This window comes from Dromiciops gliroides, chromosome 2 (genome assembly GCF_019393635.1).
Source record: "Dromiciops gliroides isolate mDroGli1 chromosome 2, mDroGli1.pri, whole genome shotgun sequence".
Taxonomy (NCBI): Eukaryota; Metazoa; Chordata; class Mammalia; order Microbiotheria; family Microbiotheriidae; genus Dromiciops; species Dromiciops gliroides.
Genome location: NC_057862.1, coordinates 246,167,653 through 246,192,211, shown reverse-complemented (window position 1 = coordinate 246,192,211; position 24,559 = coordinate 246,167,653). Strand labels below are relative to the sequence as shown.

General features: G+C 37.8%; 1 protein-coding gene across 3 annotated transcripts in view; it reads left to right on the top strand.

The window, feature by feature from the left end:
• CCDC198 (coiled-coil domain containing 198) overlaps positions 1-24,260 on the top strand; it is a 52,709-nt gene extending 28,449 nt beyond the window's left edge. Inside the window, exons 3-6 of one of the 3 annotated variants that reach the window (XM_043987804.1) lie at positions 3,483-3,566; positions 10,238-10,336; positions 13,083-13,245; positions 23,873-24,260. In XM_043987804.1, the coding sequence (XP_043843739.1) occupies positions 3,483-3,566; positions 10,238-10,336; positions 13,083-13,245; positions 23,873-24,111 (585 nt within the window). In that variant the 3' untranslated portion in view covers positions 24,112-24,260. Of the gene's footprint in view, positions 1-3,482; positions 3,567-10,234; positions 10,337-13,082; positions 13,246-23,872 lie in introns of all 3 variants that reach the window. The other 2 variants (XM_043987803.1, XM_043987805.1) reach the window with 2 other exon arrangements.
• Positions 24,261-24,559: the final 299 nt, after the last annotated feature.

The window sequence follows — 24,559 nt, the reverse complement described above, 5'->3', positions numbered from 1 at the left end:
AAATTCCCACCTTTGCCTTCTGTCTATATTTATTTCTATCATCTGCCCTAATACTGAAAAAGTTCCTATGAGTTAGATGTCTCATCTTCCCATGTAGGAATGTAAACAGGTTAACCTTTTAACATCCCTCTTACTTTCCTTTTTCTGTTTACCTTTCTATAGTTCTCTAGGTTCTTGTTTTTAAAAGTCAAATTTTCCATTCAGTTCATGTCTTTTCATCAGAAATACCTTAAAGTCCTCTTTTTCATTGTAATCTCATTTTTTCCTCTGAAAGATTATGCTGAGTTTTGCTGGATAGGTGATTCTTGGTTGTAATCCCAATTCCTTTACCCTCTGGAATATCATATTCCATGCCCACAGATCCTTTAATGTAGAAGCTGCTAGATCTTGTGCTATCCTGACTGGGGCTCCAGAGTACTTGAATTCTTTCTTTTTGGCAGCTTGTAATATTTCCTGCTTGACCTGCGAGCTCTGGAATTTGGCTATAATATTCCTGGGAATTTTCCTTTTAAGATCTCTTTCAGAAGGTGTTTGGTCAATTCTTACAATTTCTATTTTACCTTCTGCTTCTAGAATATCAAGGACATTTCCCCTGACAATCTGGAAGATGGTGTCTAAGCTCTTTTCTTGATCATGGTTTTCAGGTAGTCCAATAATTTTCAAATGATCTCTCCTGGATCTATTTTCCAGGTTAGCAGTTTTTCCAAGAAGATATTTCACATTGCCCTCTATTAAAAATTTTTTTTTAAATTTTAAATTGTTTTTAGTGAGGCAATTGGGGTTAAGTGACTTGCCCAGGGTCACACAGCTAGTAAGTGTTAAGTGTCTGAGGCTGGATTCGTACTCAGGTACTCCTGACTCCACGGCCAGTGCTGTATCCACTGTGCCATCTAGCTGCCTCACCCTCTATTTTTTTATTCATTTGGATTTGCTTTATTGTGTCTTGGTTTCTCATAAAATCACTGGGTTCCATTTGTTCAATCCCAATTCTTAGGCAATTATTTTCATCAGAGTTCTTCCATCTGACTTTTTAAGCTGTTGACTTTTTTCTCATGTCTTTCCTGCTTCACCCTCATTTCTCTTTCAATTTTTTTCCTCTACCTCTCTGACTTTATCTTCTATGGCTTAAGACCAATTCATATTTTTCTTAGAAGCTTTGGATGTAGGACCCCTGACATTGCTGTCCTCTTCTGAGGGTGCACCTCAATCTTCCTTGTCACTAAAGAAACTTTCTCTAGTCCTCACCTTTCTCTGTCTGCTCATCTTGCCTTTCTTTTACTTGACTTTTAGCTCCTTATAGTGGGGCGATGTTTCCAGGCTGCACTATCCCAAGCTTCAGGGGGTCCCAGGTGGTATGATTTAAGGAGGGGCAGGTTCTTCACTTGCCTGCCTTGTTCTCAGGTCCATAGATAACCCTAGTCCAACTTGCTAATTAGCCCGACAGCAAAACTTTGTGTGTGGTGGTTGTTAGCTCTGATGAGCCTGCATTCCTCCCCAACCTGGGCCATTGCTACTCAAGCCTACTTTCTGGTTCCCAGCAGGGGTGAAAAACCCAAGTTCCACCTCAGCACCAGCAGAGACCCCTGCAATCTCCCACCTGTCAACTACTCAGCCCTCTCACCAGACTGTGAGATTAGTTCCAGATGACACTGGCACTGCAGCTGATTCAGAGGTTCTGGGGGTCTCTTTCCCAGGCCTGATCTACCTGGGACTAGATCTGTGTCAGCATGACTGTGGGGTTGGGCTCCACTCCTGCCTCTGCATAGCAGCCCTCTCCTTCTGACCTTCTAAGCCATCTTTGGTTGAAAAATTATCTCAGAATATTCTTTTGTGGGTTTTGCTGTTTCAGGAATTGTCCTATAGCATTACTTGAAGGTTTTTTGGAGCAATCATGTCATTAGTTCGAGAGCTTACTCACAATAGGTCTTAAGAGATTGAGTCAATGTGAGCAAAGGAAGGGGCCCAGGAGGACACTGTGGCCTATACTCTAGGGTAGGACAGTAGAATGAATTTAGAAGGCTTGAACTTCAAGTCATTAGTGGTTGCTCAGTTGTTTCTAACTTTGTGATCCCCTTTCAGGGTTTTCTTGGCAGAGATAATGGACAGATTTACCATTTCCTCCTCCAGTTCATTTTCCAGAGGAGGAAACTGAGGCAAATAGAGTTAAATTACTTTCCCAGTGTCACACAGCTAGTAAGTGTCTGAAGCTGGATTTGAATTTAGGAAGATGAGTTTTCCTTATTGCAAGCATGGAGCTCTATGCACTGTACTAGGAGACCTAATTTCAAGTCTTAGTTCTTCAATTTATATCTCTATGGCCTCAGATAATTCACTCAGTGTTCTTGATCTTGAGTTTCTTTATCTTTTAAATGAGAAGTTAGGCCTGGATCACTTCTGAGGTGCCTTTGAGTTCTAGGTCTTCTGTCAAATGATTATACAACTACCAGGACCTACTAATGCTTTGATCTTAATGAGTAATCCATCCCACTCCCACCACAGTATTTCATCCTCCCACTAAGAATAAAGGTTTGGGCTAGGTGGTACAATGAATAAAGCACTGACCCTGGATTCAGGACCTCAGATACTTGACATTTACTAGCTGTGTGACCCTCATTGCCCCACCAAAAAAAAAATTACTAACTAACCAAATAAATAAATAAGTAAAAAAGTAAGTAAATAAGCAAGCAAATAAATAAATAAAAATAAATCAATGAATAAACAAATAAATAAATAGATAAATGAATGAATGAATAAAAGGCTGGTATAAGATGTTAATCTATGATTTGCCTTCATTAGCATTAGTGGTTGTGATGGAACTGTGGCATTTTCTCTGGAGACTTTTAGAAATAAGACAGCTTCTCTATCTGGAATGGCATAGAATCAAATGGAACTATAACTAGGGCTTTGCTTTGGGCACCAACATTTAGAAATGATGAAAGTTCTTACCCTCTTTGAAAAGGTAGAAATTATTGGGCTTAGCTAGTTAAAAAGAAAAAAAAATATTTAAAATAGAAAAATCACTAGATTTCAGTTTCCGCTGTCAGATAAGTTCTTTCCCAGGCTGACCCCATTTTGTCCCCTATAGCAGCCTCTCCTGTTGTGTCTCACTCAGGACCTCTGCCAATAGGGAAAAGTATCTTTTTGCTGGGTGATGTCCTGAACTCATCTTACAATGTCGATTACAAGACATACATTGTGAAGCTTTTGCTGAATACCAAAATTGCTATCCATAGGTCTAGTGCTATGAAGTAGAGACCTATAAAGTAAATTACCTATCCAAGTTCCTTTCATCTCTGAAATTCTATTAATTGCTCATAACATGAACAAAGCTGTAAAACAATTATAGAATCTTGGAGATGAAAGGAATTCTAATGAAAGTGACTATTTTTTGGCCAACTTTGTAAATAATTTAACATTTGGCTTTTATTTTTCATTGCCTATTGAGTTGACAAATGCTGAATGATCTAATTGTTGGACTTTAGATGCTCAAGCCTCTTGAACCACAAGTCATCACTGCTGAGCAGTTCTTGACCCAGAAAGAAGCCGAGGCCACACGAAAGAAAAAGGTGACTATCATTAACAGGGGGAAAATGGATCCGGCCTCAAACCCTTGTTACTTACTAGCTGTATGACCTTGGGCAAGTCACTTAACCCTTATTGCCATGCAACAAAAAAACAACAACAACAAAAGTGAGGAAATTGGAAGTCTGGGGAAATGGTATTGTCCTTTTTTTCATCATGGCAGCATGAAAGACTTTAAAATGCAAACTGAAAACTTTAAGACACATAGAGACACATTCTTATCTGTACCTGGTAGCCCAAGCCTATCTGCCCCATTATTACCTGGTCAGAGCACAGCGCCCTCCAGCCTGCTTGCCCCATGACATCTTGTCCTTTTTTGATGTTGTGATAGGAAAGTTGATGAAAGAAGGAATATGACTTGGACATAGACCAGCCAAGAAATCTTGTATTATATATTGAAAAGAGAACTGAATTTGAAGTAATGAGACCCTGGTTTTAATTTTGGCTCTGGCAATTACCATCTATGTGTCCTTGAGTAAGTCATTTTAACTCTTTAGGCTCCACTTTTTTCATCTGTCAAATTGTAAAACCTCAGTGAAATTATGAAACTCAGTTGTTTTGATGGAAAAACAAAACAAAACAGGATTTAGTACCCTAACTAGGGGCTTATTTAGCATTAAGACTTGTATGTATATTCTCATGTTTCCAAAATCAGTACTCTTTTCCATGACCCCATACTCTTAGCCTATGCTATGAGCTAAACTTATTGAAGTAGGAAAATACACCCTTGTATAAGAGTATATAAATATATACCACACACACACACACACACATACACACACCTATCAAAGCCTCTTTGATACTTGGGGGCTGGCCATATAGAAATACAAAAAGTCTAAGAATGTGCTTAGGAACAGATATTATCACCTTGCTCTCTGGGTTAAGTTGTCTCTGTGACTGTTCCTTACCTACCAATCTCCACTGGAGAATAAAAGAATTTTAAAGTTTGACACAGAACTGTTTGTCAGTTATTGAGTAAATAACTGTTAACCTGATTTGCAGTCTAACCTTCAAAGATGAAAATTGAGGAGGTATGTGGAATGCTAAGCTAGGCTGAAGCTCTGACAGGACTCTAACTCCTTATAGCAAGAAGAAAGAAAAGGAAAATTCTATAGAGGGTGGTGGGTGAGGAGTCTGCTGGCATTAGCTACTTCAAGGGCCCTGCTCTTTATTCTAAAGAGATTGCCATGTGCAGAAGATGAGGGAACATGAAAAACCTGAGGCTTATTGGTAGCTCCCAGTCAAGGGTTTCTGCCTCTTCTAAAATATCTGGGAATATCTTATGGGGTTTATTTAAGCTGGAAAAAAGCATGGCAGTACCGATTCTTTTTTTAATAAAGTATTTTATTTTTTTTCCTGTTACATGTAAAGATAGTTCTCAACTTTTGCTTATACAAGCTTTCCAATTTCAGATTTTTCTCCCTCCCTCCCCTCCCTCCCCCCCTCCCCTAGACAGCAGGTAATCTGATATATATATATAACATTAAACATATTTCTGCATTAGTCATGTTGTAAGAGAAAAATCAGAGCAATGATGAAAAACCTCCAAATAGAAAAACAACAGCACCAAAACCAAAAGAAATAGTATGGTTCATTCAGCATCTATACTCCACAGTTCTTTTTTTCCCTGGATTTGGAGATCCTCTTCTATCATGAGTTCCCTGGAACTTTTCTGTATCATTGCACTGCTGAGAAGAATATAGTCTATCACAGTAGATCAACACACAATGTTGATGATACTGTGTAAAAATGTTCTTCTGGTTCTGCTCATCTCACTCATCATCAGCCCATGCAAGACCCTCCAGGTTTCTCTGAACTCCTCCTGCTCATCATTTCTTACAGCACAATAGTATTCCGTTGTATTCATATACCACAACTTGTCCAGCCATTTCCCAATTGATGGGCATCCCCTGAACTTCCAATTCCTTGCCACCACGTAAAGAGCAGCTATAAATATTTTTGTACATGTGGGTCCCTCTCCCCTTTCCATGATCTCTTTGGGGAAAAGACCCAAAAGTGGTATTGCTGGGTCAAAGGGTATGCACAGCTTTATCGCCCTTTGGGCATAATTCCAAATTGCTCTCCAGAATGGCTGGATCAGTTCACAGCTCCACCAACAATGGATTAGTGTTCCAATTTTTCCACAGCTTCTCCAACATTTATTATTTTCCTTTTTTTGTCATTTTAGCCAATCTGATAGGTGTCAGGTGGTACCTCAGAGTTGTTTTAATTTGCATCTCTCTAATCATTAGAGATTTTTTTCATTTTTCATTTCATTTTTTCATATGGCAATAGATAGCTTTGGTTTCTTCATCAGAAAACTGCCTGTTCATATCCTTTGACCATTTCTCAATTGGGGAATGACTTGGATTCTTATAAATTTGATTTAGTTCCCTATATATTTTAGAAATGAGGCCTTTATCAGAAGTACTGGCCATAAAAATTGTTTCCCAGCTTTCTTCCTCCCTTCTAATTTTGGATGCATTGCTTCTGTTTGTACAAAAATTCTTTAATTTAATGTAATCAAAATCATCCATTTTGAATTTTATAATATTCTCTATCTCTTGTTTGGTCATAAACTGTTTTCCTTTCCAAAGATCTGATAGGTAGACTATTCCTTTCTCTCCTAATTTACCTATGGTATCACCTCTTATATCTAAATCATGTATCCATTTTGACCTTATTTAATATAAGGTGTCAGATGTTGGTCTATGCCTAATTTCTGCCATACTATCTTCCAGTTTTCCCAGCAGTTTTTGTCAAATACTGAGTTCCTATCACAGAAGTTGGAGTCTTTGGGTTTATCAAATACTACATTACTAGTGTCATTTACTGGCAGTACTTATTCTTGCCTTAGGAAAAGCTAGCCAAGGATTTCAGCTGAGCTTTAAGATGGAGGCAATGCAACCTATGATCAAAAAATCTCTGGCAAAGATTATAGCGAAGAATCATCTGGAAGAGTAAAGTCTAGTAGAGACTGCAAGACCATTCCAGCAGAGTCTAAAGGATGAATGAGCAGGTAGAAGACCAGGGCATAAGCACAATGACCTCACTAGAAGGCATCAGTGGTCTTGCAGAGTTGAAAGAATGAGTTGCTTGCCATACATATGACCCATACACGCATGATTCCTATGTGTGCACCCTTCCATGCATGAACCCTGGCCACATTTTCCCCATGCATATGCTTCTCCACATGTGTTCTTTATGTGTGTTCATTCTTCCATCGATGTGTATATATTTGTGGGACAGTGTTCCTCACATTTATGGAGAAATGTTTTGTTGCTACTTTTTATTACTATGCTATTTCATTAAATGCCTTTACTTTGAACAAATTATGGTACTCTGGCTGACCAACAAAGTTGAACCCATCAGTGGTGGCTTATGAACTATGATTTTTTAAAGGCTGAGAAACTACAGAATACTTTGAACCTGGAGTAGCCACTCTCTGTGGGTCCCACATTGTGAGTTTCAGTGGGTAGAGGGAACCTTTGCACTAAGTACCTTTCTTGTTTGTTCCCTTTTGGTTTGAAGCTTTCCTTATTTCTTTTTTCCCCTATGGGAAATTCAGTTCACATGGTAATGACTTATTCTTACCAACCCAAACAAAACATTGTCTTGCAATATGTACAGAAGATTTCCAGGAACTGTTAGTCTTATAAGCCTGTGTAAAAACAGTTCTTGTGCTGACCGACCCCTACATAGATGGCCTGGTTCCCAGACATATACTTGAAAGAAATTGTCTTTATTCCATTTAACATTACTTGACATGGGTCTTCCACAAACTCAACATGAAGGGTATTATTGAAAGACTTTATCTGCTACATTTCTCCCCTTTCATCCACTACAACAGCTGGTGAAAAATATAGATGGACTCTGTCCTTCATTGTCCACAGGAATCATCTACATTGTTACTGGCACCCAATTGAGAAGGATGACCAATGTCACAAATGATCAATTGCAGGTTCTTTCTAAGCTACAGCAGCTCCTGTGATCAATACTTGCATATTACAGCATTTTACAGGGATGAAACAAGCTTTCCTATTAGTAGCAGCCACTTTCCAAATCAGTTAAAACTTTAGCCTCTTGTATTGAATTATCATATTTTTGATAGAGTAATAGCTCATATTTTGCAGCACTTCAAGGTTTGAAAAGGTCATTACATACATTATCTCCTTTGACATTCACAGCAAACCTGTGGAATAGGTGCTATTATCATCCAGATTTCACATGTGAGGAAACTGAGACTTGGGAGTGTCAATAAAAGAAACCTATCCTTCACAGAAAATAGAAACAGAGTGAAGCTCAATTGTCAAGACAAGTACCCATTTTATTTCTGCTCAGCAAGATGGACATACATGCATGGGAAAATCTCAGGAGAGACCCCCACATTTACTCAGGGAAAAGAATATGTCAACAGCAGGATAATTGTTTTAGGCATATGGTTAAGATTTATGGTCTTGTTTTTTTCTTTTTTCTTTTCTTGGTAAACTGTGATGTTTGTACAATCTGGAATCTGCCACCCATGCTTCTAAGGACAAACACTTGGGTTCCTCATTCCATTCACAATTTGACAGTTTAAGCCTCGAGCATAAACAGTAAAACAAAGGCAGGGAGAATCTTTGTAGATGAGCTGATAAGACCTTAAACTGCTTCAGAAGTCTGCTCCCAGCTACCACAGTGGATTGTTGGTATATCCTCATACAGTCCTCTGGTTACCAGGATAACTGAGGCCCAAACAAATTAAGGCATTCCTATTTTTCTTCCTAGAAGGGATTAAGTGACTTATCTGGGAAGGCATAGTTATTGTCTCAGGCAGGATTCAAAACCAGATCTTTTTGGCTCCAGAGCTGGGCACTCTATTCACCAAGCCATTCAGTTATCTTTGGGAGTGAGATAGGTACATTTCACTTAACCATGGCAAACTCCTGAGGTGATTGCCCTCAGGGTTGTACTAAGGGAGGGACAATTATATGACCAAATGAAATGCATATGTTTTAAAACTCTAGTTCAGTAGAAATAAACAAACAAAAAGACAGAATACAACATACACCAAGGAGCAGCAATAATGACTCAATGACATGGAAAGATCCACCACAGGCTCGCTTCACTGATAATTTGTATTGCGGTTATTTACAACATCTGGAGTTAGGAGAGAACTGGATTTGAATCCCACCCTACACTTACCAAGTTGCATGACTTTGGCCAAGTCACTTTGACCCTAGAAGACTACATTTCTTCATATGTAAAATGAGATCCTACTAATATTTATCTACCTCATGTGGTTGTTGTAAATGTCACCCCTATTTCACTATTCATAGAGACTATAGATACTGTAACTTTATTCTCAAGTGGATCTTTGTGAAACAAGGCAATCTGGAGTGACAGTTGTAACTGTTGTCTTAGTAGGTTATTTCTCCCTGTGGAATGAGGGAGAGGACGACTGGGTTAATTTTGCTGTTTTCTATGAGTATCTATGAAGAATGTGTAACAGACAGAAAGAAAGGTTAAAAGCTCATTCCTTTGTATCAAACTCTATTCATTTATTTTACAGTTTTAAAAAACCTGATAAAGAGAATTTTATGAAGGAAGCATGAGGAACCAGCACTTTACAATCGCTTGGTTGGTTGTTGTCCTTTGTACTTAAAGAGGAACAAAATGACATCACCATGTCAGGGTCAATGTACAGAGTGTCTAACTGCAGCTGATCAAAATATAAGCTTTGAAGGCTCTACCACAGATTGGGTTCAAATGGTCCAATATGAACATTTGGAATGAAGATGTTTCTAAATTTGTGCATCTCATGTTTCTTTTGAACTACTGTAATTCTGCTTTGCTCATAGAGCACAGCACTTTCTTTGATGCGGGCATGCCCTGCTGGGCAGTCTGTGCCAGTGTCTCCCATGTCTTGCAGTCTATTCTGATATGCATTCTGGATAGAATGTTTACTGTGATGGCTGAAAAGAGATAAATAAAAAGGACTAACATGACACTTCCTGGGAGATTGAATTTAATTCTTTTCTTAAGGAAAAAATTAAAAGAGGATTCTTGAGAGAGTTTCATCAATGTCTGGAATGAACTGAATGGTGAAATTATATTTCCAGGAGTTAAGTAATTTCTTTTATAGTGAAAGACTGAAGCGGTTTTGTTTGAGATATTTTTTCAGCCAAAGTATTATAAATATTTCTCTTTTCATTATTAATTTCATTAATTAATATATTGTATATTTTGTAAATGTAATATTTAGTTATAGGAAATTTAGGGATCTAATAATAGAGATACAAATGCTTACTATTGGAAAAAGGAGGTTTCTCCAGTTTAATCAATAAGTAATATTTAATATACTAGGGTAGAGGTTAAAACCAACTGATTAATACAGAAAACAGTTATAATATCATTAATTAGAAATAATATATACACACACCCCTGGATTACTCTAATGCTCAGAATAATAAAATTAAATGTGGAAATGAGTCAAGTAGCAGGCTAAGGGGTAACCTATAAGTAGGCGTGGTTGATCCTTATAAACCTGGCTACATTAGGATCACATTAGATAATGTATGGAAAGCTCTTTGCAAACCTTAAAAGCATTATATAAATGTCAGCTATTATTAGCAAACAATCCTACTTTAACGAGTGTCTTACCTTTTCATAGCAGGAGCTGGAAAAGAGAATGCAAGCTCTGACATACTCTTCTGGGAAAAGGCAATATTTACACAAAATGAAAATGCTGGAAATGAACAGCAAGAAGCAAGAGGTAAAGATAACAATGGAGGAGTGGACTACCATTTATTAATTAAAGAAACCTTGGGGTTGGTAACTCTTTTCTCTTCCTTTTCCAATGAATAGAGCTCTAAAACTATCTATAGAGTCTTTATTTTGGAAGGGGTTAATAATAAATCACTGAACTTAGAGATTCAGGTAATGAAAATACTAATAGCTATGGGAGAAGTCAGGAAGAAATCTGTCCCAATAAAACTTCTGAGTGACTATCTTTCTGTTACCAGCATATAGTATGATATTTTCTTAATACCTCTTCACTTGCTTTGTAACTTGAATGAGTTTTCAAGGAGGATTCAAAAAGAGACCACTTGAGTTCAAATTGGTTCATTTACCCCTCAGAGCCAAAACTAGGGTGAGGTAATTTTGCCTCAGGGTGAGAAATTGAAAGGGTTCTAATAACACTCATATTCTTATGAGGAAGAATAACTCAAAACGCCTTTCATCCTCCTCACCCCAAACGATTGTTTACTGTAAGCATTACCTGCTTTCCCCTAGTCCTCACTAATCAGGCTTCTTAGATGCCAAATGTGAAAAAATACAAGTTCTACCCATTGTTCCCAGTTGAAATCATTCTTCTATTTTTTTTAAATGATCAACTTTTATTGTGGTAGTCATATTTTTAAAAAATATTTTTATTTTTTTATTTAAAAAAATCATTCTTCTAGATAAGGGCTTCTTAAACTTTTTGCATTCATGACCTTTTTCCACTGAGAAATTTTTACTCAACCCTGGGTATATAGGTATATAAAATAGGTATACATAACCTTTTAATGTTGCCAAATTTTTCACAACCCCCACATTCAGTTACATGACCACAAATGGGCTCACAACTCACAGTTTAAGAAGCTTTCTTCTATATGATCACTCCAGATATTCATAGACAGTTGTCATGTTTCCCCAGGTCTCCTTTTCTCCAGCCTAAACATCTCCAATTTCTTCAAACTATACTCATGAGGCATGTTCTCTAGTCTTCTCACCATGTTGGCCACCCACTTAAGGACACATTTCATTTTGTCTTTTCTAAAATGAAGTGCCAGAAATGGGGCCAGTACTCCAGCTGTGTTTTGACCAGGGAAGAGTAAAAGAGAACCATTAACTTCCTCATTCTGAACATGATGCTTCTCTGTGCAGTTTAGGATAGTATTTGGTTTTTTACCCTCTACATCACACTATTATTTTATTTTAAGTTTGCAGTGCACTAAGATTTCCAGTTCTTTTTCATAATTTTGGTCTAGCTAAGCTTCCCCCATGCTGTATTATGAAGTTGATTTTTTAAAATCTAAGAATAGAACTTAACATGTATTTCTATCAAGTTTCATTTTATTTAATATCATTTTCTTCTGGTAGCATGATTCCCTCCCTCCACCTATATGAATCACCAGAAGTGGTAGTGGTCTTCAGATTTGACAGTTCTTAGGAAGCTCTCCATTATGGCTTAGAAACATGATTCAAGAAGAGAACAGATCTCTCTCTCTCTCTCTCTCTCTCTCTCTCTCTCTCTCTCTCTCTCTCTCTCTCTCTCTCTCTATCAGTTTGACAAATAGCTGCCTCAATATCTCCCATAAGGAAGACACTAAACACCATCAATTTTCTCTTTTTCATAACCTCTCACCTGACAGCATCTATGGTTCCCCATTATCATTCTTCAGAGTACAAGAAACTGCTTTATTGAGAAATAAGCCAGTTCCCTCATTTATAGGAAATGCCTCATCATGCCTATTACTTAGCTTCTCTATGTACACTTTGCTTCCCTTCCTTCTCTTTGTCATGTTCTTCTACTTAGCCTACAATATCCTGATACAGATTTTAATTCCTCTCTGCCTTTTCCACCAGACTGCCCTCCTCTGAACTTCTGTCCAATATGCCAGAAACCTCTTCATATTAGACGATAACTTCAGCCCTGGAATTCACATTTCAGAAGTATTCTTTGCCCCTAGGGCCACTCCCTCTGAATTGAAGGTGAAGGACTTTCTCACAGAACACCCTTTTAAAGGAGGGTGTCCAGGCCACCTATATTTTCTACCTGACTTCACTTTCTGCACATCTCCATCTCCCTTGCTCCACTTTAGTTTCCCTTTATTTGATGTCCTCCCTATTTGAATGTAAGCTTTTTGAGGGTAGGGACTGCCATTTTTTTCCTTGCTTGCCTGTGTATTCCCAGTGCTTAGTATGGTGTCTGGCACATAGTTAGCATTTAAATAAATGCTTGTTTACTGACTGGTTTTCTCTTTGTAACTTTGTTCTTCCTTAAAACAATTTTTCTGTTCTTTCAAGCAATACTTAATTCTCCCCAATAATCCAGAGAATGCATATCCTTAATAAAGAGTCCTTTTAACATATTAGTAATGACCCCTTTGAAAGGGGATCCAAGGTGGAGCACATGGCATATTACAACATGGATATTATTATCTAAATCACCTTGTTTGTAGGGAAGTGCTTTAGAGAAGAAAAATTCTATCTCCACAGCAAACTGCATTTCTTGACTGTGCTTTTCAGTCTTTCTCCTAACTGGTGAGCTAGTTGACTTTGAAAATCATTGCTACTTGACTTTTCTCCCAAAGGTTTAACTCTGACGTGTGTCTTTGTCCGTATAATGAATCCATGAACTGTGAAATGTTCAGTCTGTTAGTCTCTGAATTCTGTGTAGTGGAGACTGCTAAACTTGGGAAAGAAGTTAACTATTTACTTTTCTGTTAATAATACAGTTGAATCATTTACAGGCTCAGGCTGAGTTAAAGCGAAGTCTCCACAGAGAAGCAAGAATTAATAAACACAAAATGAGAGAACTCAAAGCCAAAAAAGTCCTAGAAAACATGCCAAGAAATAATGATAGTGAAGACTTTGTAACTATAGAACCTGATGTACCCATGAATGGAAAGAGAGGTGAGTTCAGTCATTTTTCAATGGTGGAAAGGAGTAACCATTAGCTTTGGACTACTCCTATTCTGTACTTATGAAATTTAGTAAGCCTGTCCTAATTATCCAATTTAGGATTGAGGAATTGGCAACAAAAGAGAGAAGCTTGAAAACATAGTTGCAAAAGATCTTTATTAATTTGGTGTTTTGGTTGGTTTAAAATTATTTACTAATAAGCATTTTAGACACATAACTCATTTTTTGGATGAGAAAAATAGGAAATCTACATTTATGATTAAAGCAAATGAAAGACAAAGAGGTCTATTACTGCACCTAAAGTTGCACAGGTTAATAAATTGGAAAGTTTTCCTGATTTCCCACATAGTTTCATGTCATCCTCAACACAGTCCAATCTAATTCAATCTAATAAAACAAGCATGTTTGATGTAACAGAATTATTCTAAGTTTTTATGAAGAAATATCTCCAGGAAAACAGGAATAGTAACAGCCACACCAGTACCAGCCTATTAGAGAGAGGGGAGAATCCTAGGTTCTACTACATGCTACTCCCTTTCTCCATGGGTTATTCTTCCACATGACTTTCAAGGGGGTAGAATGCCAGTATTGGCATAGTATCAGAATACATGGAAGAGACGATAGAAATGACAACTGTATCTGTCACTTAACTGAATTTAAGAACTCTAAACACCTAACTTTTTTTATTATTATTATTATACATTTCCTGAAAGAGGTAATATCATGTAGGGGATAAAGAGCAGACCTCTATCCCTTACTAACTAGACTTAGGAGGACTTACTTTGACACATACTTTGACACTAAGACTATAAATGACAAATTAGTTGCTGATCTCAATCAGTGATGGGAGTTCTACACAGATTAAATCTGGACCCCTCCCCACTCATAATTTTCTAGCACCATTCTATTTATGGTTTTCACATGAGTTTACATTCTAAATAGGTTCTGCTCTTGGTTATCATGTCCCTCTGTTTGACAGGGAGAGATCGAATATTTCCTGGTTGATAGTTTCTAGGCTCTTTTGATCTCTTTGTTGTAGTGATTGTTTGATCTTATTACTAGTCTGTAATAGAACCTAGTGGGACCCACCAATGGAGTTGTCTGTCCTCAAAGATCCCTGGGTAAGAATAATTGCTTCTTTCTTTAAGATGTGGAACCAAAGATTAATAGTTTGTATTACCAACAGCTGTTCAGCTGAGTTGTCCAGTCATTATACTAAGAGCTATGTCCTGCTCCTAATGTAATAGCTTTTTCTCAATCTTCATCTTTCTTGTCCTCTTTGAAATACTATCAATCACCATCTCCTAGATTCTCTTTCCTCTCTAGGTTTTCATAACATTGCTCCCCTCTCCTGGTTTTCCCTCCTATCCATATAACTGTTCCTTTTCAGTGTCATTTGCTTGATGATTTAACCAGGGCATGCTCAGTAATGATGGGTGTCCCTCAAGGTCTAAGGTGGGCCCTCTTCTCTTCTTCTATCCTATCTCACTTGGTAATCTCATTAAATCCCATGGATTGAGTTATCTCTATGCAGATGATTCCCAGATCTGTATATCTAGCACTGGTATCTCTCCTGATACCACTCACTGTTTTTTGGGCTTTTCAAACTGGATTTCTTTAGGCTTCTCATACTTATTATGTGTGAAATAAAACTCTTCTTTTCCCCTAAATGCTTTCCTCTTCTGAACTTTCCTTAGTAATGCTGAAGACATTATTCTCAGTAGTCCTTACCCTCAAATTGATGTAGGAGGCAAAAAAGGGGTTAATAGAAAAACCTAAGACCCAAGCTCTAATTCAGATATTAGCTCTAAAAGGAAGTCAGACCTCAGTTAATGGATAACTTACAAGTAGGATGCTGGGTTTTCATACCCACATCAGTACCCATAACAGGAACAGAGGGACCTAGGCTGAGGTGACCTGAAGACTATAACAATGATAAAATGACAAGGGTATAGAAATTCTAAAGAAAAATGATTATATTTTGAAACTAGTAATGGGAACCAGAAAGAGACATGCACAGAAAAGGCCAAATTTGTCTCCAGATTCACCTTATGACATGTAAACCCCCAAAACACACCTCCACTGAAAAAGGTACCTCCCTTGGGGGCTGGTTTAGGACCTCAGGAACTCCAAATTAGGATAAGCCCTTCCCTGAAACACCCCAAGGTGGAGAATATTATAAGGAGTAAGACAGTCCCTCCCTTGTACCTGCCCAAGGTGCAGATTATTATAATGAGACTGATAATCAATTTATCCATACTATAAATACAACTGTCTTTTCTTTCACTATTTGAGAGATACCCTTCCACTATTCTGGTTCTCTTTCTGTGGTCACCCACAGTATTGCGATAAAACTTGGGAAACTGAGTCACTGCGTTTTATAATTCTTTTGGGATGACTCACGATCAATTTGACCCCAAATTCCATCCCACATCAAAATTAAGTGTCACCCTCATTGTCTCACTCATACTCACCCCACATATCCAATTTGTTGTCAAGCTTTGTTTTTTCTACCTTCACAATATCGCACATATATCCCATTCTCTAACCTCACATAGCCACCACCCTTGGGCAGGCCCTCATCATCTCATGCCTGGACAATTGCAATAGTTTTCTGTTTGGTCTCTCTTCCTCAAGTCTCTACCCACTACAATACACCATCCACTCAGCTACCAAAATAATCTATCTAAAGTACAGGTCTGATCATGTCATTCCTTTACTCTCCTTTCCCTACTTAATAAACTCCAATTACTTACTATCACCTCTAGGCTCAAAAGTAAAATCCTGTTTGGCATTTAAGGACCTTCCCAACTTGGTCCCTTCTTACCTTTCCAATATTCTTATACTTGACTCCACTCCCTACTCTATGATTCAGTGACACTAGCTTCCTTATTTATTGTTCCTTGCATGTGATACTCCATCTTCTGATTCTGTACTTTTTTTTTCTTTTTCTTTTTTTCTTTTTGGCAGGGCAATGAGGGTTAAGTGACTTGCCCAGGGTCACACAGCTAGTAAGTGTCAAGTGTCTGAGGCCAGATTTGAACTCAGGTCCTCCTGAATCCAGGGCTGGTGCTTTATCCACTGTGCCACCTAGCTGCCCCCTGATTCTGTACCTTTTAATTGGCTCTCCCCATTCATATCTACCTTCTGGCTTCTTTGGGCTCCTTCATTACTCAGATAAATACCACCTTCTGTAAGAGGGCTTTCCCAATTCCTCCCACTATTAACACCTTCTCTATGAGATTGCCTCCATTTACACTGTATACACACACACACACACACACACACATATACATAAACACATATATACATATATTTTGCATATATATAGCTATCTTCATGTCTCCCCCAGTATTGAGTTTCTTGAAGACAGGACTTTTGTTTTTAACCTTTCTTTGCAACCTTAGTATTTGATAAATGTTTGTTGACTGACTAATACCCCATGTCCAAAGTCTACTAACATCTTAATCCTTGGATGTCCACATTTCCTTAGTCTGTCAATCACATTGAAGGGCCTCTAATCACAAGCATTCTTTCTAGACTTCTTAGCAGTGTTGTGCTGTATTACAAAACTCCAATCATCAAAAGCAGAGTGGGAATGCATTGTTGGTGGAGTTGTGAACTTATCCAACCATTCTGGAGAGCAATTTGGAACTATGCCCAAAGGGCTATAAAACTGTGCATACCCTTTGACTCAGCAACATCATTATTAGGTCTATACCCCAAAGAGATCATAAAAAAGGGGAAAAGACACATATGTACACAATATTTGTAGCTCCTCTTTTTGTGTTGGCAAAGAATTGGAAATTGAGGGGATGCCCATCAATTGGGGAATGGCTAAACAAGTAGTGGTATGTGAATGTAATGGAATATTATTGCATTGTAAGAAATGATAAGCAGGCAGATTTCAGAAAAACCTTGAAAGACTTTAGTGGACTGATTATGAATGAAGAGAACAGAACCAAGAGAACATTGTAGACAGTATCAAGACAGACTTAACTCTTCTCAGCAATACAATGATCCACGATAATTCCAAAGGACTCATAATGGAGAATGCTCTACATATCCAGAAAAAAAGAACTGTGCAATCTGGATGGAGATTGAACCATGCTGTTTCTGCTTTTTTTTGTTTTTGTTTTTTTTGTTTTTTGAGGTTTTTCCCTTTTGCTCTGATTCTTCTTTCACAGCATGACTAATGCAGAAATATGTTTAATGCGATTGTACATATATAACCTATATCGGATTGCTTTCTGTCTTGGGGAGGGGAGAGGTAATGGAGAGAGGAAGAAAAATTTAGAACTAGAAATCTTATAAAAACAAATGTTGAAAACTATCTCTACATATAACTGGAAAATAATAAAATACTTTTATGATTTAAAAAAAATGAAAAAAAGCAGAGTGGGTTGTCCACATAACTGAGCTGTGAGGTACCATCCTTTGCCCATTGAAGGGAATAAGCTGGGGACGGGGGGAGATACTGCAAATACAGTGCAAAAGTACAAGTCGTGTCTATCTTTGCCTATATGATTTATTGTCTTAGGTCCACATAGCCTAACTGACTCCATATTGGAGTCCTATTATTATAACATCAAGCAACATAAAGTTTACACTTGTCATAGTATCTATGTCTGTATGTGTGTCTGCATATATGTATGTATGCATGTGTATATGTGTGCTATTTGTCTTTATATCTTAGATACCAAATCCTTATCTGAGAAACTTCATAAAAAGATAGTTTTCCCATTTGACTGCTTCCCTTTTTATCCTAGATGTATTAATATTTTGGGCAGAATGTTTTCAGTTTCTTGTCATTAGAATTAGCTACTTTGTCTTTGCAAATAACTCTATCTCTTGCTTAATTATGAATACAAATTTTACCCTTCATTGTAAAAGGTATAAAATCTGTTTTCTCTTCTATTTTTTAATGGTATGGTCTTTAATACCCTTTTAAAATTTATTGTAGAGGCAGCTAGGTGACACAGTGGATAAAGCATAGGCCCTGGATTCAGGAGGACCTTAGTTCAAATCCATCCTCAGACAGCTGTGTGGCCCTGGGCAAGTCACGTAACCCTCACTGCCCTGAAAAATAAATGAATGAATGAATGAATGGATAAATAAATAAACAAACAAACAAATAAATAAATAAATAAATGGAAAAATAAGTAGGTGAATAAATAAATAAATAAATGAATAAATGAATGAATGAATGGATAGATAGATAAATAAATAAATAAATAGAATTTATTGTAGAATATGGTACAAGGTATAGGTCTAAACCTAATTTATGCCAGGTTGCATTCCACTTTTCTGCCAGTTTTTTTAATAAAATGGGGAGTATTTATGTATTTAAAATCAATATTTGTCAATTATATTAGTCTATATATCTCTTGTGTTTTATCCTCTTGTTTTAGTGTTAGGACTGTATTTGTGGAATTAAAGGAGCATAGTAGAATGCTTCATTCCTCATTTTTGAAAGAATTATTTGTGTTATATTAGTGTTAATTATTCTTTAAAAGTTGGATACGGGGGCAGCTAAGTAGCACAGTGGATAAAGCACTGGCCATGGATTCAGGAGGACCTGAAATCCTACCTCTGACACTTGACACTTACTAGCTGTGTGAACCTGGGCAAGTCACTTAACCCTCATTGCCCCACAAAAACAAAAAACAAAAACAAAAAGTTTGATACAATTCTCCTGTGAATTCATCAATACCAGTTTGTTTCATTGGTAGCTTCATTACAGGTAGTTCTTTTCCTTTACTGACATGAGTTTACTTAAGATTTGTATTTGGTCTTCTGTCAGTTTGGGTAATTCAATATTTTGAAAGTATTCCTCTATTTTTAAAATTTTTCTTGTATTTATTAACATATAACTGATGTAGGAGGCAAAAAGGGGTTAACAGAAAAATCTAAGACCCAAGCTTTAATTCAGATATGAGCTCCAAAAGGGAGTTAGACCTTAGTTAATGGATAACTTACAAGTCAGGATGCTAGGTTCTCTTACCCACAGAAATCAGTACCCATAATGGAACAGAGGGAGCTAGGCCGTGAAGGCCTAAGACTATAACAATAAAGGAAATGACAGGTTATAGAAATTCTAATGAAAAATGAAGATGTTTTGAAACTAAGCTTGGGAATCAGAAAGAGACATGCGCGGAAAAGGCTAAATTTGTTCCCAGATTCACCTTATGACATGTAAACCCCCCAAACACACCTCCACTGAAAAAGGTACCCACCTTGGGAGTTGGCTTAGGACCCTAGGAACTCCAAATTAGGATAGGCCCTCCCCTGTACCTCCCTAAGGTGGAGATTATTATAATGAGACTGATAATCAATTTATCTATACTATAAATGTAACTCTCTTTCCTTTCACTATTCAAGAGATACCTTTCCACTATTCTGGTTCTCTCCCTGTGGTCACTCACAGTATTGCAATAAAACTTGGGAAACTGAGTCACTGAGTCTTGTAATTCTTTTGGGATGACTCATGATCAATTTGACCCCAAATTCCATCCCACATCATAACTATGTATAGTATATTTTTATAATCCTTTATTATCTTCTAATTTTGTTGTTCAATTTTCACCAACCTCTGTTTCTATCTCGTGACTTGGGGGGGGGGGCGGGAACAGAACTTTACCAATCCTCTTTCCTTCAGGCCTGATCTATCCTCCTCCCTCATCACCACCTTCCCCCCCCCCCCACCCCACTAGTGCTTTCACTCTGCTTCCCTCTGTTATTTAGTTCTCTGGTTGATCACTGCTGTAGCAATGCTACCACTCCTATATATCACCTCCTCCTCCATCATCATAATCATCATCATATTTATATAGAACTCACTATGTGCCAAGTACTATGCTAAACACATTTGATCCTCACAACAACCCTGGGAAGTAGGTGCTATCATGATCCCCATTTTACAGATGAGAAAATTGAGGTAAGCAGAGACTAAGTGACTTGCCCAGGGTCACACAGCTAGTAAGTGTCTGAAACTGCATTTGAACTCAGTTCTTCCAATTCCAGACCTTGCACTGGCACCACCTCGCTGCCACCAGAAGGAATTTGGTTGAGTTGGGGTCCACTACTTATTGCCACAGAATGGTGAGGTGAGGGTAGTGATAGGGTAGGTTTGTAGAGACTGTAACAGTAGTGGAGAAATGGCTGAGTGGATCCCACAGCATGAGCCAGAGGGTGGAGTGACTTATGCCTCTCTGCCAATGTCAGTGGTTGGTGAGAGAGGGATGCTAAGTGAGCATGTCAGAGATTTTCTCTGCTTCTAATTCCGGTTTTTACCTTGTTAGACTCCTCTGTGTCTTGACCCATAGAGACAACCTATTGGGAGGGGAGGGAGGAGAGGGTAGCTAGATAGCTCAGTGGATAGAGTGCTGGACCTAGAGTCAGGAAGACCTAAGATCAAATCTGGCCTTAGATACTCACTAGCTATGTGACCTTGGGCAAGCCACTTAACCCTGTTTGCCCCAAATAGGATCACAAAGAGTTGGACACAACTGAATGACTGAATAACAAATGTTGCCTGGATCACCATCACCTTCACACTGGTGCAACTTCCCAAGGCTCCCAAAAGTCATAGGTTTTGTAGAGATAGCAGTTATCAAGAGAATCTGATGGCCACTTAAAAGGACATAATATTGTAGTTTGGGGCTAGAAGAGACCACAGGAACCCATCGCATCCAACTCCATTTTAAACATGAAAAAACTGAGGTGTGAGGAAGTTGTGATGCCAGAGATCACACTGGTAGTTCCAGGGACCAGATTTAAACTGAGGTCCTCTGACTTTAGAATTATTGGGGTACCAGGCAGGGAGACAAAAAGAAAAGTTATTTGCTGGGAGAGACCTAGACAAAAAAAAAAAAATGAAGCGGGGGCAGCTAGGTGGCGCAGTGGATAAAGCACTGGCTGTGGATTCAGGAGGACCTGAGTTAAATCCGGCCTCAGACACTTGACACTTACTAGCTATGTGACCCTGGGCAAGTCACTTAACCCTCATTGCCCTGCAAAAAAAAAAAAAAAAAAAAAAAAAAAGGACAAAAAATGAAGGGGGATAAGCATGGTTTCCAAAAAACATCAGGAAGAGAGGATGTTAGGCAGGAATAAGATACCCATGCAGTGTTCAGAGTGAAGGCTGACTGACTCAAGTAATCCTTTTGCATCTCAAAGAGGCTTTTAAACTCTAGATATTAAGGGATTCTCACAATCAGGCAGCATGAAATTTAAGTCAGAAGACTGTCAGCTGACATTGTATGTCAGGTTCCTTAATATCTTTGTGACTTTGAGCCAGTCACCTAATCTTTTTTGCCTCAGTTTCCTCACCTAAAAAATGGAATAATGATACCTGAATTATATACCTCTTCAGAGGTGTTTTGTCACTACAATGAAAGAAAACCACGAGGTGGCACTATCAGTTATCTTTTTTCCTGTCATGTCCAACTCTTCCCGACCCCATTTGGGGTTTTCTTGGCAAAGATACAGGAGTGATTTGCCATTTCCTTCTCTTGCTCATTTTACAGATGAGAAAAGTGAGGCAAGTAGAATTAAATGACTTGCCCAGTGTCACACAGCTAGTAAATGTCAAAGTCTGGATTTGAACTCAGCTCTCCCTGACTCCAGGCCTATTGTGTTGCCAAGCTGCACAGGTGGCACTAAAAAGCAATGCAAGTCCAGCTGTTAATTATTCCTCCTCCTCCCCACCAGCCTGAAGAACTCATTCCCCTCTCCCTTTGCCGGGGTGTGGCTTTCCTTTCAATGCTTTTGCTGTCGGCCTTCTAGTTTTTTATATTTAAAATATGAAAATCGGGGCAGCTAGATGGCACAGTGGATAGAGCACCGGCCCTGGAGTCAGGAGTACCTGAGTTCAAATCCGGCCCCAGACACTTAATACTTAACTAGCTGTATGACCCTGGGCAAGTCACTTAACCCCAATTGCCTCACTAAAAAAAAAAAAAAAAAGAAAGAAAATCATTCTTAGTTCTCCTGGCCAGGCAAACAGGATTTAGTTCTCAGACTGTGGTTTATAGATCTCTATTCTTAGGGAAAGAAAAATGGCAGTAGCTTATCTCACTAACTTCTGGATCTGTATTGGTTCACATGTATTGAAAAAAGATAATGACATTTTTTTATCATAAAAATGAAATCTGAAAAGGAACTGCTTTGTCAGAGAAGGACATTTAAAGGTTTGAACAGAGATTTGTTTTTCTAGGCACCAGTTCTTTAATCATTATCTATACATAGACAACTCTGAAACCTACATAGCCCATCCTAATCTCTCTCTCAAACTCTAGTCTTGCATCTCCAACTGCCCAATGGACAGTGGGGGACATCCAACTAGCTGTCTTGTAGGCATCTCAAGTTCAACATGGCCAAAATAGCCACTATCCCTGATTTCCCTATTTCTGCTGAAGATACCATTATCCTTCCAGTCATTCAGGTTCACACCATTAGAATCATTATTAACTCTTCCCTTTCATCCCTTATAATCCAAACATTGTTGTCAATTCTACCTCTACAGTATCTCTCACATCTGTCACCTTATTTTCACCCATATGGTCACCATCTCACTGAGATCATAATCATCTCTCACCCAGAGTATTGCTATAGCATTCTAATTGGTCTACCAGCTTCTAATCTCTCCTCTCTCCAATTTCTCCTTCACACTGCTGCCTAAATGATATTTTTAGGGCACAAGTTCTGAGTACGTCACTTTCTTGATGAAGCTCTGGTGGTTTCCTCTTGTCTCTGGGATAAAATAGAAACTTCTCTGATTAGCATTTAAAGCCCTTCTCAATCTTGTTCCAATCTGTCTTTCTAACCTAATTGCCCATTTCTATTCTTCACAAACTCCTAAATGGTCTGCTTGTTATTCTCCATGCACAATATTCCATCTTCTGCCTCCATGCCTTTGTACAAACTGTCTACTATGTTTGAAGCCCATTTCCTCCTCCCATCCACCTCAAAAATTACCAAGATTCTTTCAAAGCTCAGCTCAAATGCCCCTTCTTACAGGAAGCCTATTCTAATCTCAGTGCCATCAAATCAGAAATTACTTTGTACTTATTTTGTATATATGTTGTATTTCCTTTTCAACATATATGCTTATGTATATATGCACACATACACAATACATATAGGTATATATGCACATATACATGTATGTACACATATTTTATGTATATATAAGTATATATAAAATATATATAAACATTTCTTGTGAAATCCAAATACAGCTGCCTCCTCACTATCATATGCCATAAGAAATTATATTTTATCTAGAAACATTCAAAAGTTATTTTAAAAACACCTTTATCGGGGGCGGAGCCAAGATGGCGGAGAGGAAGCAGCAAACTGCCTGAGCTCTCCTTCTGTTCCCTCAAAAAGAACATTAAATAAAAACACCTTTATCATTTGGCCCCCATAGAATGAGGACAAAGTCATTTTTTGTCATTATATCTCTAGTGTAGTATCTGGCATATTATAGGTGCTTAATAAATGTGTTGAATGAATAAATTAATGAATGAATTTAGATTCCTTGGAAACAGACCTTCCTTGGATACAATATTGACTATGTTGGATTGAATTCTAAAATAACTTTGGTCTTTTGTAGATAATGAATGGAATAGAGAATTTGCAAAGTATCCTGAACGGAGTGAATATCATCCCAGGAAGAGTGATGAATTGAGAAGATGGTCACTCAAACAGCAGGTCCAAGATGAACTATTTTGGGACAGTTCTAGCACCAATTCAGATGAGTCCAGAAAAGATGAAAGGAAATCCTGGACCCTAGTGAGGACCAAGACAGAAATAATTCCACTTTTTGATGAGTTCTTTGATCAAATTAAGTGACAAAATTAAGAGAACTTTGCATCAATCAGGATTTCATTGGGAGGAGAAAGGGAAGAATTTAAACATTGAATTACTTGTGATTCTAGGACCTAGAACAGTGCCTGGCATACAGGAAGTGCTTAATAAATATTTGTGGATTGATTGCTTAATTGTAGTACTGATTCAAATCAATATGTGAAATATGCTACATTTTTTTTAAAAAAGGCTTTATTTTTTTTAAATGAAGTTTTTTAGTCCAAAAGCATTATAGCTGTGGTTCATTTAAGGAAAACTGATATAGAACATATAAAATGGAAAAATTAGAATTTTGGGTATTTATATAACACTCCTTATTTTCTTTACAATAATTACAATATTGTTTTTAAAAAAAATACCAAGGTCATCTAGGAAACATCAGTTTGTTTTCATATTACTAACTACTCGACTTGACAGAGAGGCACCTGGGAGC